Source organism: Balearica regulorum, chromosome 1, assembly GCF_011004875.1.
Source record: "Balearica regulorum gibbericeps isolate bBalReg1 chromosome 1, bBalReg1.pri, whole genome shotgun sequence".
Lineage (NCBI taxonomy): Eukaryota > Metazoa > Chordata > Aves > Gruiformes > Gruidae > Balearica > Balearica regulorum.
Window position 1 is genome coordinate 114,624,843 of NC_046184.1, and position 19,927 is coordinate 114,644,769.

Sequence of the window (19,927 nt, forward strand, 5' to 3'; positions counted from 1 at the left end):
AAGGCTGCTACTAATACTTTGATCAAAGTCACATGATCTGCCTTTCTGATTTTTTAAAGTTTCAAAGTTGGTTTTGCTTTGTTTTCTGTTGTGAGAGTTCTCAATGCGAAGTATTACTCACATATTTGCCACAGCTCCTGAGGTTTGTACATGGACTATGTAAGTAATAACAATCAAGATGCAGTAAATTTCCTGAGAATTAATGACTGGCTGAGAGGAGCTGAAGGTCAGCAGCACAGCCAAGGATCATTAACCAAAGCCGGTCATTAATCTCAAAAATTTTCCTCGTGCCAAGGTCAGTGTTGTTATTTTAAGCTGGAAATGAAACAAACAGCGCCATATGAATTTTTATTTGATAGGTTTAACTGTAACATCTAGCATATTTTAGAAAAAAATAATTTTATTTGGGAGAATTACATTAGCTAATCAGACCACCAGCCCATTTTCGGCATTTGATTAGTTTTGCTTTCTTTAACATATGTACTGGACTATGACAGGCAGAAAGGATTTATAACATTTTTCTTCCATGTGCAATTGCTGTGGACCTATTAAATAGTGACCTTGTTTATATATCTATTTACAAGTTTTGATCTCCATCCGAAATTTGATCTCTTAGAGCTTACTGACATCTCTCATAAAATATTTGTTTGACCGAACATCTGTTTGAGTTATTAGAGTTTTGAAAATGATGTTTCAAAAGACTGTTGTTTGTAAAGCGAGGATATTTTACATAACTGGAGGGTGTCTACAATTTAGGGAGCATTTACTCCCTTTAGAAAGCAGTACTCCCTTTATAAGAAAAATACAATGACAATTTTGATATCTAACCAATATTCACATTTGCATTTATGGTCATCTAGTATTTAAATTAACACTGCCAATTAATCCTTTCTGTAGCTATTCGTCCTTTTTCTATGTCTGTACACATACGCTGGGCTTAAAAGACTTTCGATTCTCCCTGATTAGGAAAGATCCAGGCATCGGCTCAGCGGCATGCTTCACGAGGGCAGACTGCCCACACACCTTCCTGAAATAAGTCTCTGAAAAACCAGGTGCTGCCAGTCTTTGCGTCTAGGCACCAAAGGCGTCCCAGGAAATCAAATGTCCCCCAACTCTTCTGGCACATTCCAACTTACCATTGATACAGGTGACAGTTGAAGAAAACATGTACAGACTTAGCAAAAGGAAAACAAATTGCAATTTATCTCATAAAATAAATACTTAGATCTTTCTAAAGCAAATAATATTTTCCTTGTTTCAAGGTGCAGCTTGCCTTTTGTTTTATAATGTTTCTTCTTGCTAGGAAATTTGTCCCTATAAGTTCCTCCTCAACTTCTCAGCCTTTGCAGTTTTAAATCTCAACTCTTTTATTTCCCTCTTAGCTCCCAGCTGGGGATTTGCGGCTGAAAGGGACCAAATCTTTGAGTTCAGTCCTCCGAGTTTACATGCAACTGTGCAATTGATGCAGATCTACAGAGCTTTGACTACGTTTGACCCAACTCACCATAGATAACAAAATATTTCCAATATTTCTTACAAACTTTAGCTCCACACTAAAGAGACCAAAGCAAGAGCGTGATGTGCTACACAAAGAGAGCAGGAGTGACAAGGATCCGTTGCAGCAATTTTACTTGCTTGGCTACATCCTGTTTCCAGCTGAGGTCAATCTGCAATGCTTTACAGCATGGCTCACCAACCAGGCACCTTGAAGATTTTAATACAATTCTAAATCACTTCATTTATTCTTACTGACATATGTTATGTCTCTACTTGTAACATATTTTTAGTATTTCCTTTAAAATATATTAACAGGTGTGCGTGTGAAAAAAGGACAGCTTAAGGAGGTTGTTGTTGCTGGACAAAGACTCCATTTGAGCGTAGTCCAATGAAAATGTTACACTATGTAGCCTTACAAGCCAAAAAAAAAAAAAAGTTTCCCAAATCTCACATTCTGATTGTAGATCAGGCTAACTCTGCCAGAAAGAAGTTAATCTTCAGGCTCCTTCCCACAATATATTTGGGTTCTTCTTTAAGTCATGTTTTTTTGTATCTTCTCCTTTGACTTTTCCTTAAAAAACTAGGAAATGTAATTAAAGAAAAGTCTCGACATAAAGGTATTGAAAACCTGCAAACCCCATGAAATACAGGATTGCTTCATTATTTATTAAGAGCTAGCAAATGTTTCTTGCTGTGGAAAGCCATAGCAAATGTGGACTCCCGTCCATCGTCCTTAGCATTAAGTTCGACTATTTTGGTGGCAGTCTTAGCTTGGCTGTCATCTACGGTGACAAAAAGTCCTTCATTATGGGCCAAATTTTGCTATTCTTTTTTTGACCGAACACTGTATGAGTTCAGAAATGATTCTACTAAAGTAGCTGTATATGAATACCTATGACCTGAACTTTTACAATGTCTACTCATCAATCATCTACAATATATACAGCTATAGACAACGTAAATTTTGTGTAACATTAGTGTCTTTTTCCTATAGTTTGTCAAGATGCTTTATTTATATAACCCTCAAGAAAATCTCTCCTCTGAGGTGCCTGATGACATGCTCTATCCAGTACCTACTAAGCTTGCTACATCAACACCCCGTGTTTTGGTGGACAGCTGCCTAAGCCCCATGCTTTTGAAGCATGACTGTAATGGAGTATCAAATGGCATTATGAAAGACATTTCAAGGTTGTTTTGAAATGAAAATCCTTTTTAATAACTCTTCATTAGATTTTCGTACTAAAATACACACAGGGAAAACTGCCACCCAAAACCTAATTACATGCTGATTTTGTTTAGTTTCTTAATAGTCATGCTTTCCTTTACTGGCTATATGAACATATTAAAACTGTCCAAGAAATAGTATGGATAAGAAGGTGCTGGCAAAATGTTCATAATATATCCAAACAAAAAGAGAAAGACAGACATAACATTAAGAAATGCAAGAACCACAGCCTGCCTAATCTAGTGTCATTGTCAGTGTAATCAGTATCGGCAGTGTCAGCCATAAGATACATGAAATCTTCTACAGGGTGGGTGTTTTCCCTGACATTTTTACAAGTACACTGTATAATAAAGGACACCCAAGCAAGTTTTCAGATGATCTGGAAGGACAACCAGTTCTGTGTTAGAAGGACAAGAAGCAATGGACACAAGTTGAAACAAGAGAGGTTCAGGCTGGATACAGGATCACAGAATCACAGAATGGTTTGGGTTGGAAAGGACCTTAAAGACCATCTAGTTCCAATGCCCCTGCTATGGGCAGGGACACCCCCCACTAGACCAGGTTGCCCAAAGCCCCATCCAACCTGGCCCTGAACACTTCCAGGGATGGGGCATCCACATCTTCTCTGGGCAACCTGTTCCAGTGCCTCACCACACTCATAGTAATTTTTTCCTAATATCTAATCCAAATCTACCTCACCATCTTTCCTGTAGGCCCCTTCAGGTACTGGAAGGCTGCAATTAGGTCTCCCTGGAGCCTTCTCTTCTCCAGGCTGAACAACTGCAACTCTCTCAGCCTGTCTTCATAGGAGAGGTGCTCCAGCCCTCTGATCAGCTTCGTGGCCCTCCTCTGGACTCACTCCAACAGCTCCATGTCTCTCCTGTACTGGGGACCCCAGAGCTGGATGCAGTACTCCAGGTGGGGTCTCACAAGAGCAGAGTAGAGGGGCAGGATCACCACCCTGGACCTGCTGGTCACACTGCTTTTGATGCAGCCCAGGATATGGTTGGCTTGCTTTCTGGGCTGCAAGCGCAGCGCAGCGTCCTGTTGAGTTTTTCATCAACCTTCTTTTCATATAAAGAAAAACACTCTCACTCTGAGGACAGTCAAGCAGTGGAACAGCTTGTCAGCGAGGCTCCGCAGGCTCCATCTTTGCAGGGTTTCAAGACATGCCTGGAGAAAGCCCTGAACAGCTTGGTCTGATCCCAGAGATGGCCCTGCTTTGGGCAGGAGGTTGGACCACAGACAATAGCCCCTTCCCGTCTGAGTGACTATAATTAGAGCCTTTTTATAAAAATAGTAAGATCCCCAAAAAAATCAGCTCAAATCTTCTCACAATGTCTGGTTGTTCTTAGGCCTCTTCCTTAAAGATGACTCAGTTCAAACTGAATCACTTTGCTTAGTGAGTTTCTCCTGGTACTCCTGGTGTAACCTGCTTCAGCGAGTCCACAGAAAATTACATTTTCTGTACTGATGACTCTCAGTAGTCACTCTTAAATGTAGAGTAACCCCATCAGAATTAAAACTAAGTGCATAATGTTTGAATAACCTGACCATTTAATAAATCTTACTCTAAATGCCCACTTGTGGACAGCTGCTTTTTATTTGAAACAAAAGTGTTAGTGTCTTTTATTGCCTGTTCCTTAAATAAATTGCTTCAAACTGTTGGCTTCATTTACATATTTTGAAAATTAGTTCTATTACTTAATTATATACTGTGAAAAAAATACATTTCTTGCCTTTAAATTTTATGAGTTCCTGAGAAGTCACTTAAAGTTTCAATTTCTTCAGTTCAATGTAGTTTTCAGCATTCACTGCTTTAATAGCTTCAATCACATTTTATTACTACTCTTCCCTTCTCTAGCATCCTAATCTATTATCCAGAAAGTCAGAGTCTTTCCCTGGCTTCAACAGCTTTCCATCACCCATTTATGAGCTTCTTCACAAAACCAATGCACAATAAATATGATTACATATGCATATAAAAATATATCTATACACATATCATCAGGTAACATCTATTACATATATACAATACCATTTTATATAACACCATTATAAATACATGTATGCTTATATACATCAACATCGATATATATAATATTATTCTAATATTTCCAATTTTATTTTCTCCCTTATTCTAACTTAAGCTATGATATCTCTTGCATTTGTTAAACAGATTTTCACTGATTTTCCATGACAGTGATTGATTTTCTGAAGAGTGACAACAAATTTACTCTGAAATGTATATGGACAATTATAATTGTTCTGTCCAGGTTTTCTGTCTTTTGTTTATGAACAGTAGAGTAGCTATGACTCTGCTGAAGTCAATAAAGTTGCAATAATTTAAAATAGGTAAAGATTTAATCTGCTGTATTTATACCTACTCAGATGCCTACAATAAAAGACTGGTGTTTATTACACTTTTCTCTAACACTAATTTAAATAACCGACAGACTGTGGTGTTGCTGCTTCTCTATACAGTCCTGTACAATGTCAGAACTATTTCAGATAATTTGAGCAATCTGACAACCTGTTTTTATCCTGGAAATTGAGCACATATTCTTTGATTTCCTTGTTAAACATTCTCTAAGCCAAAAAGGAAGGTGTTATCTCTGGCTAGCTCTTGGATGTTAAAGTTCTATCAAAAGAGAAGAGAAAGATTTAGCAACCAAAGAGCTTTCTTAAGGAGAGGCAGGAAAACCTGTCCTTCTTGGGATAATTTCTTAATTAATTCAGTCAGTTCTGCTTAGCTGTACAGTAAGTTCTATTTCACTCTAGTTCCAGTGAACTGACACATATAGAAATTATCCATTATTCATCTAATGAAAATGTCAGTTCAGCCTGAGTTCTGAAACAGGAGACATTTTTCATCCTTTTTAGAACGTGTTTGCTGAACATGTATCCTAGAAGATTTTTTTCTATTGTATACAGCCTTGGCAGAAATGCCCTTCTAGCCAGCCTGTTTTTCTCCTGTGTCACATTGCTCCCTGCAGATACATACATTTCATTAATGACATCACTAAAAAACAATAAAAGTCTCTGTATTATGCATGCATACATTCAAAACAGCTGTTTCTTTGGTAAATTCCTTGCTATGATCCTACTGAGCCTGACTGCATTGCAATTTTGCTATTTTTAAGAGATTCCAAATCAACCCCTTACACCTTCCTGAAGGTGATGGTTCTAGCTAGAACATACAAGGAAAAGAGCTACATTTTACAATATCATGACTGCTGCCGACAGACTAACACGGTGATTCGACTAATCCACATTATTTTTAACCTTTTTAAAAAGGTCTCCTGAACTTTTTTAATTGTCAGGAAGGAATATTGCCTTGTGACTGCACATCATTTTTCTGTTTTCTCTCTTTCTCTCTGAATTCTCCAGTCTTTGGAGACAAATAAGAAAGCACACTCAAAACTAGCAGTCATGATCGAGACTTCTGTTCAGTATTTGGGCAGGCAGGAAGTGAAGAAATCTCTTACCTTGCTAGTTTGTCAGAAACCAATGCAATAAAATATCTTTTAGCCTTATTTACCTCTAAAAATTAACAGTTTAAAATGGCAAGAAAAAGCAGAAATGCCCTGAAAAATAGCTGAAGGAGCCAACCTGCCTGCAGGCATATTGTTGTAGGTTCTTGGGGAAATCAGACATCATTCCTACCCACTGAAGGAGGCCATGTCAGTAACCCAGTTATAAAAGACAGCTCTGCTACGACTCTGCTGCTTGAGGTGTTGTGTTTTAAGATGTAAATGTGAACCAAAGGACTTGATCATTTTTGACTCAAAAATCCCTATTCCATTGTTTTGCATTAGCAGTATGTTTTTCCTAGGTTTCTGGCCTACATCCAATTAAAACTGTTATATATGACTACTTACCTAAACATTCTTTCTGCTCAGTTGATTACGGTATTATTCATTTTCTCTCCTGAAGTGTTGAAATACTTTTGTACACTATTAAAAAGTTCCTTGCCTTCTCCCTGAGGTAGCTGCATTTCAATGATGAGTGATGTAATTTCTTCAACAGAATAGTTGGTAATTGGTTTGTAAAGTTTAGCAAGCACTCTGGGATCTTTTCAGGAAGGGCTATAAACAATTATCCATCACTCTTGCTCTCTAATATGTCATCCCTGGACCTTTCCTTAGCAGGTCTAAAAATTCTACAGCTGTGATTAAATATTACCATGCCACAGTGTATTGAAGCAATGTCATGATGTAAGGGCAAGAATTTTCATCAGTCAGCAGGGAAGCAAGGAAGTGAAAACAGATTCAATCCATTCACCTTAGAAATACAAAAGAAAGAACAGTGTGTAAAAACCAGCATTGACTCATCCAGCAGTATCTATGGAAAACGGGGAATCGAAAAGTTTTATTGGAGTACAAACTCCAAGGTTTGGCTTTTGGTATGGTTAGGGAACTCAGTAATATGATTAGAAAGGGAAATGTAATTGTGAAATGTAACACTTGGAAAAAGAAGTTAATTGTCCAGAGACTAGAAATGAGTAACGTCCAAGTGTTGTTCACATCAACAGTAGCATAGTTCTTTACCTGTCAGGGAAGCAGTAAAAAGTTGATACTACTTTTGACTTTGCTAAGTAATGAGCATGTTACTTCAAGGATGTCAAGGAACATAACCTTACATGGCTTGATCGTGAAACAATTTAATATAATTAAACAAAGGATAAACAAAAGTAGGTCTGTAACTAAAATTCACTCTTCTAAAATGACAAGCTTTAATACTTAAGAGAATAATTGAATGAAATAAATCAGACTATGTAAGGGATTTCAGGATGTGAATGTGAAAGAGGTCTTAATTCAGGTCAAAAGGGGATGACAACATTTGACTGTAGTTAAAGGTAGAAGCATGGGAATGAATGCGTGCAGGAATAGGCTTCAAATCTAATTGGTTAAATAACCATCTCAAGCAAGATATTATGAATATACAGAGTGTCTAAAAGTAATAGCAAAAAAGACTTATCCATAAAAAAGTTATGTCTCAGAAGCTAGAAAATTCAATGTAAAATAAGAATTGTTAAAATCAATTTGAAGTAGTCTTAATGGAAATATTAAAACACAGAGCAAAAGGTTCTGAATGCGTGTTCAAAAAGACAAGGAAAGCAGCAAGACCTCTGTACTGTTAAGCTGGGATAACGATTAAAAACAACAGACGGATGATGATTTTGGCCACGATGGTAAAGGCAGTACATCTTGCTACATTACTGCAGTGTCTGTCTCCATTTTTAAACAAGAAAAATTAACCACAGTGAATCTACTTAGACTTTCATGCAGCTTTTGATGTGATGTTATGTGGAAAAGTATGAACTAAGCTGGAGATGATGGAATTGGCAGAGGAAACATGAGGTGAACAAGAAACTGAATAAACGTTAGATACTCATTCATTATACTGAAAAGGAATAGTATCAGGTTAAAAGTAAGTCACTAATGGTGACTTCCTGAAAGATCAGTCTTGGGGCTGATTGTACTTAGTGTTTTTATCAGTACCCTTGACATTGCTCTGATGACAACATGAAGTGAGGAGACATCACGCAGGGGGAACAACATGACCAGAACATGAGCAACAGGCATGAAAAGCGGACTAGTGAAAACAATAAAACACTATAGAATTCTCACTTTATAGTCAGTTATTCAGAAACCATTGAGGAAAAATTGAAGAAAAACAGCTGATCACAAAATGGTAAGAAACCACTTTTGCGACGAAAAGGCAAACATGATCCTGGGATGTACCAGTGAAGTTCCAGGAGAGATAATGAAGCCAGTGAATTCTGCAAAGCATCAGTAAGGCGTCACCTGGAGTATTTAGTACAAGTCACATTCAGGGTGAAGTCAGACTTGAATCCATACGCGGAAAGTCTAAAAGAGTGGTAAGAGAAAGGAAAAGAATGTCTTATGACAGGAAACTTTTAAAGGCACGTCCTATTTAGTCAGGCAAAACAAAGGCTGATGAGAACCTTCCCTTGTCTACAAATCCATCAAGCAAAAACTATGAAAAGAACTGCCTAAGCTCAAATATTTGCCAGAAAAATAAGTGAGTAAAAAACCTATCACCGCTGCATTTAGGCTGCGAATTACAAGGTTTCTAATCATTAGAGTACTAAGTGTTATAATAGCTTTTCATTAGAAATACTGATGGCAAGAAACCTAGTTACTTTTAGGAAGATACTTGCTCAGTTTAAGAAAGAGATTATATGATGAGGGTGCCCATTGGACTACATAGGTAAAGAGGTTTTTTCCAGACCTCTCTTAGAAGTTCTGTTCTTGCAGTGATCCTGGTGGCTCCACTTCCTCAGATGCACCGCAACGGGAGTATTCACGGGTCCAGCACAGGCCTATGTCTCTTCCAGGATGCGGAGGGCCAGAGACAGACATGAAATGTTTGAGAAGTTTACGGTGGAGACCTTTGAGGGCTGACAGGCAGCTAGGAAGTTATGGGTTAAGCATTGCTGTATGAGAGGAACGGCACTTAATTCCAAATGGGATAGAGCCATACAGCTTAGTTAGTGTAAACAAATGGTTATGATTCCTGTCAAGAACAATTTTTCATCTCCATAAAGCCCAGTTTAATAATATGGCACAGGCACCACTGAAAACAGGAATATTAGCTTTCCAACAATTTCCCAAAATTGAAATAGAATCTGTTTTGGCAAAAACAGTACAGTTGTCTACCAAGAAAAACATTTTAGGTAGTTATATAAGCAATAAAAATAAATGTTTTATAAAATTCACCCAGAAGGACTTATAAGTATTAAAAAAACAATAATAATTAACCAGATTTCATGAAGTATGAAACAGCCAAAAATAACAACCAGTACAGCTGAAGATGATGAAGTCATTTCTTCTACTGCACTGCAAAGCCTGACCACCTGTAGAGATTAAAAAAATATATCCAAAGAATTAATTTTCCTAATATGGACACAGTGCAAAATTCTGTCTCTTAACATGACTTCATTTTGCCAAAGTAATGGAATTTTATACAAACTTAATATGTTTTACAAGTACTTGTTTCTCTGGCACAGAAGCAAATCATCGGGAAGATGGATGAAATGAAGGAGTATCTACTGGGTTTCGTTTTGCAGGAAAAAAAATGGTATTGTCTCCAGCTAGGCTCCTGCTCACTACTGCCCCCTGTAGCAGCCTATCTTGCTCCACTGCTGATGGAGGTAATTTAGGGAGAGCATTGTTAACCTCTGTCAGAACCCACCATTCTGACACAAAAGTGATAACCCTACTCTGCATCAGCCACGGGATTTCCAGTAAAGGAACCTTCTCACAGGCTAAGATCTTGTTTAGACCGTATGCAGACACAGTGTTGAAAGACGGAATAACTCCTATCAGAACAGGTTCAGGAAAGAGCATGATAAAGACAGAAATTTGGAGGCAACAATGGTTAATTTTGTTGGCGAAATGAAGGCTGAGATGAGTTATGACAACACTTCATATGGGGGAATAAATTAAAAGAAAATATAACTTTTTAAACTAAAAGGTAACATGCTAGACAGTGGACCAAGGAAAGTAAACTTTCCCTTGTTTTAAGATAAAGCTTGATGGTTTCATTTCTGTGATCCTTGAGTTAAAATCTCCTCTTTGGATCTCCGATTATCAATCTCTAGATATCTGATTACATTGACTTACCCCAAAAGTTTGGACATAAAGGACACTTGCTTACTACTGGCTGATCAAAATTCTTTGCATGTATTTCTGGTATATTAATTATGATTCTCTGTCATTTCTGTTGGCTACTTGAAAAGGTATTGGCTTTGAGGCTGAAGAGTAGCACGTTGATTTTACTTGAAAATGTTGAAGGTAGGCCATGGCTAAAGGCAGCTGTAAGGCACGATGCAAAAATACTGAATTTCCAGCTAAGTTTTCCAGATACCTGGCTGGTGAGCTGGTGTCCAGCACTTGGGTCAGGTAACACCAGTCACCACATCTGCAGTGAGAACAGTTTTCCCCTGCTCTAACAGTCACAGAGGTTCAGCATTTGCTCATCTTCTTTTGTCTCCAGCACGCAGGCATAGTCCTTTCTCTTAGAATTTACCCAAATTTCTTGTTACTGAAAGGACTAAGTATATTGATGACATCTTTTTCTCCTCGCGTGTGTATGTGGAATAGATGTTCTATGAACTTTTATGACAAAGTATCTACTTCACAGTTCTTTGCAATGGAAGGTAAAGGGTGAAACCCCCCCTTCTGAAGCAGGATCTCCCTCTCTGTGCTTTCCTATATTCCTATGCAAAGCTGGCCTATGGTGGATACAGAAATAAACAGACTAAACCTAGCCTCAAAATGAGTTAGCTGCATTTATGAACTATGAGCTGCTCAAAAATAAAGCTGTTCTTCTGTAGGAACAGAAGATACCCTCTGTTTTACAGAGGCCATTTACAGTTGCAAGTGAAAAATGGAAATTGGTTATCTGGTCTAGTGAAGGGTGTCCCTGGTCATGGCAGGGGGGTGCAATTAAATGATCTTTGAGATCCCTTCCAACCTAAACTATCCTGTGCTTCTATGATCCTATGATCTTTCCCTAATTCCAGAGTCAAAAATGAAGGCTAGCAAACAAGACACACTTCAACCGTTAAATGTACTTAAGGCAAGAAAGATTAATTCACTGGATTAGTCATGGGGTTTTTTTTCTCCTTTTCCCAAAACTGACGATTTTTGAAATGATTATAATGTTTTTAAGATCCTGGTCTGTTTATTATCATCACCCTTTTCCTTCACGGATGCAGACATTTATCTCATTCTCAGAATTTCAGTGTTCAGTGCATTAATAATTGAACACAGATATTTCATGGGAATTAGAGCTCATACCCCTCTCTCTCCTGCTTTTGATCAGAATTTGTTTCCTCATTTCTGTTTTGTTCTGCACAGATTATTAGTCTGGTCTTCCCTCTGTAATTTTCCAATTCTCAGTTTTGCAGAGCCTCATTTTTATTTGCATTTGAGAGTTCACAGGGCTGGACCTACAGATGCTATGAAGTATTGCCTGACAGAATGACAGAAACATATTCCTCAATAAATAGAGAAAAAAGAGCTTCAAGTCCTTCCCCTGTGCACTTTGCTGTAGAATTGCCACATGACAACTTCCTCAGCCCCTCTTTTGTCTGGCTTCCTGCTAACTAGCCGTGCAAAGGTGGTACTTCTCATGATGGAAAAATAATTAATTTGGGAAGCTAGCACAAAAATAATTAGCAAGAGTAGCAGGCCCCTTTCACATCAATTCTCAAGGATGGCCACGTCACCTACTGTGGGGATCGCTATGCTCACCTCAGCCGACCTTTCCTGAGTAGCTTAGATTTGTAACGTCGATCAGTTAAATCAGCATGATGAAACCTGACGCTGGAATTTCACTGAAAACGTCAGTTTTCACTGGAAGTTAACGCTGCAACTTCACCGACACCAACGACGCCGCCGCGCGCCCAGCAGCGGTTACACTCGCGCTAGGGGCGGGGCCAAGCCAGCGCCCTCCCATTGGCGGTGTCGGTGTCGCGCGTGCCCCAGCGCGCCCCCGCCTCCCCCCCCCTCGTGGCGCCAGCGCGCCGCGCAGAGCCCTTGGCCCCGCCCCTTCCCCTGCCGCGTCGGCCAGGACGGATGGGCGTGTCCGCGCATGCGCATCGGGGGGAGGGGATGGCGGCGCCCACGCTCCCTACGCCGCGGTACGACCACGTGGGGCCGCACGGGCCGTTCCGGGATGTGTACGAGCCGGCCGAGGACACCTTCCTGCTGCTGGATGCTCTGGAGCAGGACGCGGCCCGCCTGAGGGAGGCTCGGTAGGTGGGGAAGGGCCCGGCAGCGGCCCTCGGGAACGGACCAATTGGGGGGGAGGGGGCGGGGTCAGCACGTGCCGGCAGGGGCGGGGGGGCGGTGCTAACGGCTGCCCGCGCGGGGAGGGGGGAAGGAGGCGGGAGCTGCCCCGTCCCTCGGGCCCGGGGCTTCTGAACGCGGCGGAGGGCGCGTCGAGCCCCGCGGCCCCTCGTCGCTGGGGTGTGAGGCCCCCAGCTGCTAGCTGGGTCTCGGGCTCTGACGGGCGGGGGGAGGCGGTGCTCTCCCCTCCAGCTGCCCCCCGGGCCGGTCGGTCGGTCGGCTGGGGGGAGCGCGGCAGTGCAGGGCCCGCTGCTCCCCTCGGGGTGGCTTCGGCCCCCGCTAGTTGGCTGCGGGGTGGCAGGTTGGAGGGAGCTGTGCAAGGAGCAGCTGTGCAGGGGCTGATAGTGACGTTGTTGGCAGCAGCAGGCGTTTCAGTGTGGTAAAATGCCCGTGTCTCTGCCCTGAGTGAGCTACAGGAGTTGCACAGCTGCTTGGGTCACTGCCCAGTGGCAGTGGCTGTCATCTCCGCAGCTGTTGACATAGTTGTAAACGCTATAGAAATCGCCCAAGGAGTTAACCTTACGCGTGATTATTCTGAAATTGCCTGCCGGTGCTGTTTGTCCAGAGCTAGCTGAAACTCTGAGGCATCCTGCTTTTGTTGTGTGGCTTCATGGTCATCTTCCAGTTCAATCTTGCTGCAATAAATGGATAATAAATGCTGTAGAAATGTGGCCTGTACTGTTGATGCTGTGTAGTTAATGGAAAACTACTTGTGTGTTAGGCACAGGGGAAACATACGTGTTTCCCAAAACGGCTCGTGATAACCAGGAATTGTCTGTATGGGCACGAGTGGACCTGGCAGCTGTTATGAAACAGGTGACCTGATGTGGGCTTTGAGGGCTGTGTGATCATCCAGTATTTCGGCCTGTTTGGGAGAAGGGCACTTTGGCAGCAGGTTTATAGCACGTGTCTTGACTAATTCTGCATCTGCGGCAGGTGCTCTTATATGTTACAAATAAAAGTCATCCAGAGTTTTCTCTCTTAATTTAGAGTTGAGATCTGCCTTGAAATAGGATCTGGATCTGGTGTGGTTTCAACGTTTCTAGCTTCTTCCGTTATCGGATCCAGTGCACTGTACATGTAAGTATAATAGCACTTACTTCAACTGTTGCACACTATAATTAAGACTACTTAGCCCTCACATACATACTTTTCATTTCCACATTTAAAAAAAATTCTTTTCACAAAGAAACAGTAGCTCAATTCTATAGATATGGAAATCAAAGAGACCCTAAACTATTTACTTCAGCTTCTGAAAAAATTCAGTAGTCATGCGACTAAATTACATTTTCCCCACTTCTTAGACAAATTACTAAGCTTACACTTATGTTTGCTGGGTTGAATCCTAAATCGTAGCCACTGACTAGCCTTACTGAGGTCCGATGACATAACATTAGTTACCTGGTTGTTGGCAGTAACTGAATTTTATTAACGACTTCTATGCATACATATTTATGCAGATGTAGCACTGGAAAGGAAAACCTATACTTGCCAGTGCAGTGTGGAGTAGTTTAGCTGCTGAGACATTGTGTGTATTTTGCTGGCTATTTTTTGCTATTGACTTGCAAAGTAAAGGATGCTGGAAAGGATATTTTGGTTCAGAGTACAGAAATGAGCATGTGGTCCATAGGTTTAAACTTCCAGATACAGTACCCAGTAACTTACACTTTGTAATATTTTGCTTTTATTTTTTATATTTATGTAATATTTTAGTTGTACAGATATCAATCCTATGGCAGCTTACTGTACACTGGAGACAGCTCTGCTTAACAATGTTCACCTTCAGCCAGTCATTACTGACTTGGTAAGACAGATGTTTCAATAATATTTTCTTTATAGTTTTTGTAATTTTTTAATACTTACTAGAGGTACTGAAAAGTAACCATCAAGTCTAGAACAAACATTCTCTTAATCAGGATGGATAAAAAAACCCAACAAAATGCCAAAGTGTTTCTGAAAGAAGGGAAAATCAAACTACTCAAGCTCTAAAATTCAGATTTAAGCTTTAAAATTTAATTGAATGAATTTAAAAAATAAATTATATAGATATAGTTTGGAAAATGCTGCACAAGGAACTCTGCAGCTATGCAGTTCTTGGTTCTCAACTCTGATTTAATTAGGAACCGTGTGTGTTGTTACTTTTTGTTTCTTACAAAATCTGATATGGAGAAAAGCTTAAGTTTCTCATCTCTTTAGCAAGATACTTGTTTAAAATACCCTTAGTATATATGTTTATAAAAGATGATGAAGATAGGCAACAGTAAATGTGATCTAAAATAGATTAATTGCTGCTTACGCTTGAGAACCGAACTGTGTTAGTCACAGATTGGTCATTTTGGGTAACAAATGTTAACCGATGATAAATTCAAAATTCTTTTATATCTAACTTAAATTCTGAACTGACAAAGAATAAAGTACTACTATTTTGTCTACATATGTGTCTCTTGCTCCTCTACATCCCATAGATAACATAGTTTTAACACTATTGAAATTGTTCTTGATGCTTCTTTTGCATAGAAAGTATAGTGTTCTGAGTCAGGCTGAAATGCTCAGAATATCCAGCACTATGTAACTGTATTTTTACAAAATGTTTGCATTCTTTATGTTTCCAAAAAAATACCCCAAAAGAATCATCAACTTCATCTATAGGTGAAAGGACTGTCTCCAAGATTAAATGGGCAGGTTGATCTGCTGCTATTTAATCCACCGTACGTGGTAACACCTTCTGAAGAGGTAGGAAAAATTTGAAATACAGAATAAAAATGGTATTTCTGCTGTCAGAGGAGAGGTAGCAAATCAAATAAGCTCTGGTATGAAAACTGCAGGGGTTTTTTTTGAAATAGTAAAGGATGTTATAGGACTAGCACTGTTTTAGTGAAAATTATTTACTAGAGTTGCTTCTAAAGACTACATGGGAATAAGGATGGGTAGCTGCTGTTTTTCAATACCTAATTTCTCCATCAAGTATAAACCACGTAAGACTTCTGTTAGTCATGCTAAGGTATTCTTATAGAAGACTTTCAATGGAAAATGCTTTTGTTCCCTGCAAAATAAATATGCTCTGCTTCTGCAGACTCCGACTCTCAGAATTGGACCCAGGAACACTTAAAGGGTTTACTGGCCACCTTCTATTTGGCAAACAAGCTCATAAAACATTACAAGAAAATACATACAAAGCATGTGATAAAATGTAGCTCTTTTAATCACGTTTAAGAATAGAACTTGAAACAAAAGTAGTATGTTCATTGTTTTGAAGGAATTTTTCTGCATAAATTAATCTGCTGAATCAAAGTTGTCCAATTTCTAATGGCAGACACCTAAAGGTAGACATTATGGTGATTGTTTCTCTTAGAAGTACCACTGACACTTCTATCATTCTGTGTTAAGACAATCTTTGCTTTCATTCTTCCTAGGTGGAAAGCCACGGAATAGAGGCATCCTGGGCTGGTGGCAAAAAGGGCAGAGAAGTCATGGATAGAGTTTTTCCATTAGTACCAGACCTACTTTCACCAGGAGGATTATTCTACTTGGTCACAATTAAAGAAAATAATCCAGGTGATCACTTTCCTTGGACCCTTAAATGTGCCAAACCAGATTTAACACTATATTAATCAAAATGTTGATGATCACAGCAGTGTTCTGTGGGTTTTTAGACTTCAGTAAACAAGAAGAGTAGTACATAACATCAGTTGAATCTAATGTGTGGTGATAGCAACTAATTGAAGATTGACAGCATATATTGAAATTCATATAGGTGTTCTAGGTCATTTGTAGAAATGGTAGACAGCTAGAGTGTATCTGCATGCTTCATACAAACCATGGCATCTCTGTGGGCTCTTGTGCTTCTCAAGTTTGTGGGGGTGTCTCATCTACAGAGGGACTTTTACATAACCTGATGCCTCTTGGAATCCTTTGTCTGAATTCGTGCCTTGTGTTATCCATTATATGGTGAGCTAGACCAAAAATTTACCAAAACTAGGCTAGTTTGGAAAATGGCAATATGTAGGCCCTGAGCCCAGCAGCTCTGCAAGACTTCATACCCAAGCCTAAACTGTGACTCTAAATCTTCTGAACTCAGTAACGAAGCCAGGCCAACGCTTTCTCGTGAAAGAGAATGGCATTGTAAACGTAAAAGGCAAAAGCTTTTCATTGGAAATGCGAGGTCTTTCATTTTGGCATATGTAGAGCAAAGATTCAGACTTGCTTCTTCCGATCTAATGCTTAATGGCTATACATGATCACGTAATTTTAAGAAGAAAGATTATTCTTTCACACCTGATTGATCAGGCAGCTTTTGGGAGAAGGTGCTACAAATTTCAGTTTCTCCTACAAATAATTGAATTGTTCATTGCTACTAATAATACCAAAATACGGAACTGCAGTTAGTAAATTGTAAACTTTGTTCTTGGTGGAAGACTACTTTGCATTAAAATTATTGTACAAAAGAGGACACAGTTTATAATCTTGGCTTTACAGCTTATGTTTGGTAGATACTTGAGCACCGCCTCTTACAGCTGATTTCTAGATAAACTCGGTTGTAACACTGCACTTTCAATTACAGATGAAATTCTGGAAACAATGAAGAAACATGGCTTAGAAGGCACACAAGTACTTTCCAGACAAGCAGGACAAGAAATGCTTACTGTCCTCAAATTTAGGAAGTCTTGATAACTGCTCTTAACCTTCCAGATACGAAGCACGCAGAAAGTTGAAAACAGAGAACTGAAGTTGTCAAATCAGTTTTTGAGCCAAGATTTTCACCCTCTTAAGGTGTATCCTCACTTCTGGATTACTGCAGTGAAACTGATCAAGACTCTGTATTTATTCTGGATGTTAACTGGCTGTTATCTCATCGGAGGTACAATTGTCCTCTGGCTACCCGCAGGACAGTGGTGGGGAACTGTGAAATACCCTGCCTTGGTGCATTTGCACTTAAACACTGAAGACTTTTTTCTCTATAAATAGGTGTTTGTATATTTGTCATTGTAGCTTATTAAAATAATGTACTCGATATAATTCTTCCTGTTTTAATAGCTAGTCTATACCTATGCTGGGTTTAAATGAATATTTGGAATCAGTGTTACTCTTTTTGAGGTAGTATCCAGCGCTGTTACAGGTCTAAGGCACAATTACTGAGTTTATTTCTGTAGTAAGGAAACAGTGTACTTCTGAACAGAAAGATGCAGTAAGCGTATCTCAAGAGCTGGGGCAAGGGCAAAATATTGTGTTTGTGCTCCCTTGTGTGCCATTTTACAAGGAAGGTACTACTATGGAGGTGTAGATTAGATGAAGAGTTCTCATCCATGAAAGGTATTAAGGGCAGGGAAAAAAGCATATGAGATGCTATTAAAAACACGAGGTAGCTGAAAACAATAACTGTAAGTAGAGAAGTGGAACAAAAGTCCTCTCTCAAAATCATTATCCAAAACAGGAAGCTATTTCCTGACCACCAGACCCTGAAGAAGAGCTCTTCTCTGCAGCCTCCTCCCTGTCCCAGCGCCCACAGAAGGTTCTCGTACAGCATTGCTCCAGCAGCACAAGGAGACGCGTGCCGTGCGGCGGGCATAGGCTGGAGAGGAAGATGTTTCGCTCATGTGCAGCACAAAGGTAGAGACTGCTGAGGTATGCAGCACCACTAGCGCTGTCTGGGAGAATGAAACTGACCTTTAAGGGTTTGTGTCCATAGAAACTGTAAGTGATGTTAGGATAAACCATTAGCTAGCTCTTTCATGGGAACTAAGGTTCAAAGGGGTTTTGGTAAGATGCTGAGGCACTGAAAAGATTATTCCATTTAAGACTTTAGAACTAAGCTTATGACTCTACTTACCCAGCTTGTACAGATGCTAAAAGTTCTTCCATGTTTTGAACTGACTGCCCAAAAAACTTCTCTAGGAGGTTTTGGACAGGCAGAATTAACACGTAAGACAGGTAGGTACTCTTAACATTTGCAGAAACGTGACTGCAAACCTAGCTAGACCATTTGAGGTGTTCTACCACAATGGAATGTGAGAAGCTGCTTTGACTGATATAGGTAAAGTCAGCTTGCACTGGCCTGGCATAAAAGTTGTTCCTTACACCATCCTGAAGAAAACAGAAGGACTGGATAGCAGGAAGTGCGCAGCGGTGATTGTTTTACATCCTGAGAGCCGCCATTCCCCAGCTTAGATGACCACTGGAGAGCCACACTGCCAGTCAATTCAACAATTCACACACAGCTAATGCATCCCCTTCAGTAACTTTTCTGTCAATTTGGTTTTACACAGATAAACATGGATGTGAACAGAAACACACAGTAGGAGGGTTTAGAGGGAAGACTCATGCTAGTGATGTTGCTCAACATTTATGCTATGTACAAGAAATTCTAGTACTTGAAACTACTGAGCCTAAAAAAATGTGTTTCATTGACCAAAGTGAGGCTAGACTCCGGACTTTGTTGATTCTTACCTTCTGAATAACTTGTCTAAGTAGCGTCAAAGTTGAGAGACTGAGAGGAAACTCTGTGGCCATACATGAAATAACGTGTTTCCACAGTTTTCCGTTGAAGAATTTAAGCAAAGCTTTGTTCTTGCAGCTTACCAGCTAGTCAGTTCTGAGAAGTCATATTTCAATTCAACTACTTCCTACTTCTAGAACTTTTGGACTTGATGGTGACCCTTTGCTAAGCCACACTTTTTTTGTTCTGTTTTCCCTTACAAAACTGTAAGGAGAGGAGGTTTTATGCTTAGCAATTTGGCTTTTAGGTAGAGTTGTAGGTTTTGAGTTTATAATTACAGCCGTAGGGCTGTTTGAGTGAACCACAATGCTGTCATACTCTAGGAGTTTTGTGTTGTTAACCACTTTCGCTAACAAAGTTAGGTTGCTGAACAAGAATCACAACATCAAAAGATGATTTTAAGATGTTGTCAAAACACAGAATTAAACTACAAGTTTAACAAAAGGAAGTTTCAGTTAATCTGTCTAGCTTTTAGTTACAACTGAAGAATTAGTTTTCAAAGAGGTAATCAAAGATAAAAAAGGGCAGTCATCTGACACAATAGATCACAATGCTCAACAGTGTATGCAGTTTTAAATTATAAAGCACAGAAGAATGACAATTAGAAGATCAGAATGGAAAGTGTAATAAAACATGACGTGCTTTCAACAAAAATTGATTGCACTGGACTATCTAGTGGCTGGATATTTGACAAGGAACTATATGCGTCCACTTTAATAAATCATGAGTCGACTGTCCTGGCCCCACTGTACTGCTGTCTGCTGCAGCTTTACTGGAAGCACTTGTTGAAATGCAGTCCAAGTAACAACACAAGTGAGTTCTGCAAGA

General features: G+C 39.7%; 1 protein-coding gene across 2 annotated transcripts; it reads left to right on the forward strand.

The window, feature by feature from the left end:
- Positions 1-12,364: 12,364 nt before the first annotated feature.
- On the forward strand, positions 12,365-19,020 carry HEMK2 (HemK methyltransferase 2, ETF1 glutamine and histone H4 lysine). Of its 2 annotated transcripts, XM_075770282.1 has the most exons (6): positions 12,365-12,512; positions 13,597-13,686; positions 14,320-14,410; positions 15,256-15,339; positions 16,020-16,161; positions 17,168-19,020. In XM_075770282.1, the coding sequence occupies exons 1-6, from the start codon at positions 12,370-12,372 to the stop codon at positions 17,272-17,274; spliced, it is 657 nt and encodes a 218-aa protein (XP_075626397.1). In that variant the 5' UTR covers positions 12,365-12,369; the 3' UTR covers positions 17,275-19,020. The 2 variants fall into 2 exon arrangements, with proteins under 2 accessions (XP_075626397.1, XP_075626404.1); XM_075770289.1 differs by lacking the exon at positions 15,256-15,339 and having other exon boundaries at positions 17,168-17,622.
- Positions 19,021-19,927: the final 907 nt, after the last annotated feature.

Excerpts from the sequence above, each read along its gene's own strand:
- HEMK2 (XM_075770282.1), top strand. The coding sequence starts at position 12,370 with ATGGCGGCGCCCACGCTCCCTACGCCGCGGTACGACCACGTGGGGCCG. Across the intron at positions 15,340-16,019 it reads TGGTAACACCTTCTGAAGAG|GTGGAAAGCCACGGAATAGA; the intron begins GTAGGAAAAATT and ends CATTCTTCCTAG. Across the intron at positions 16,162-17,167 it reads AATTAAAGAAAATAATCCAG|ATGAAATTCTGGAAACAATG; the intron begins GTGATCACTTTC and ends TTTCAATTACAG.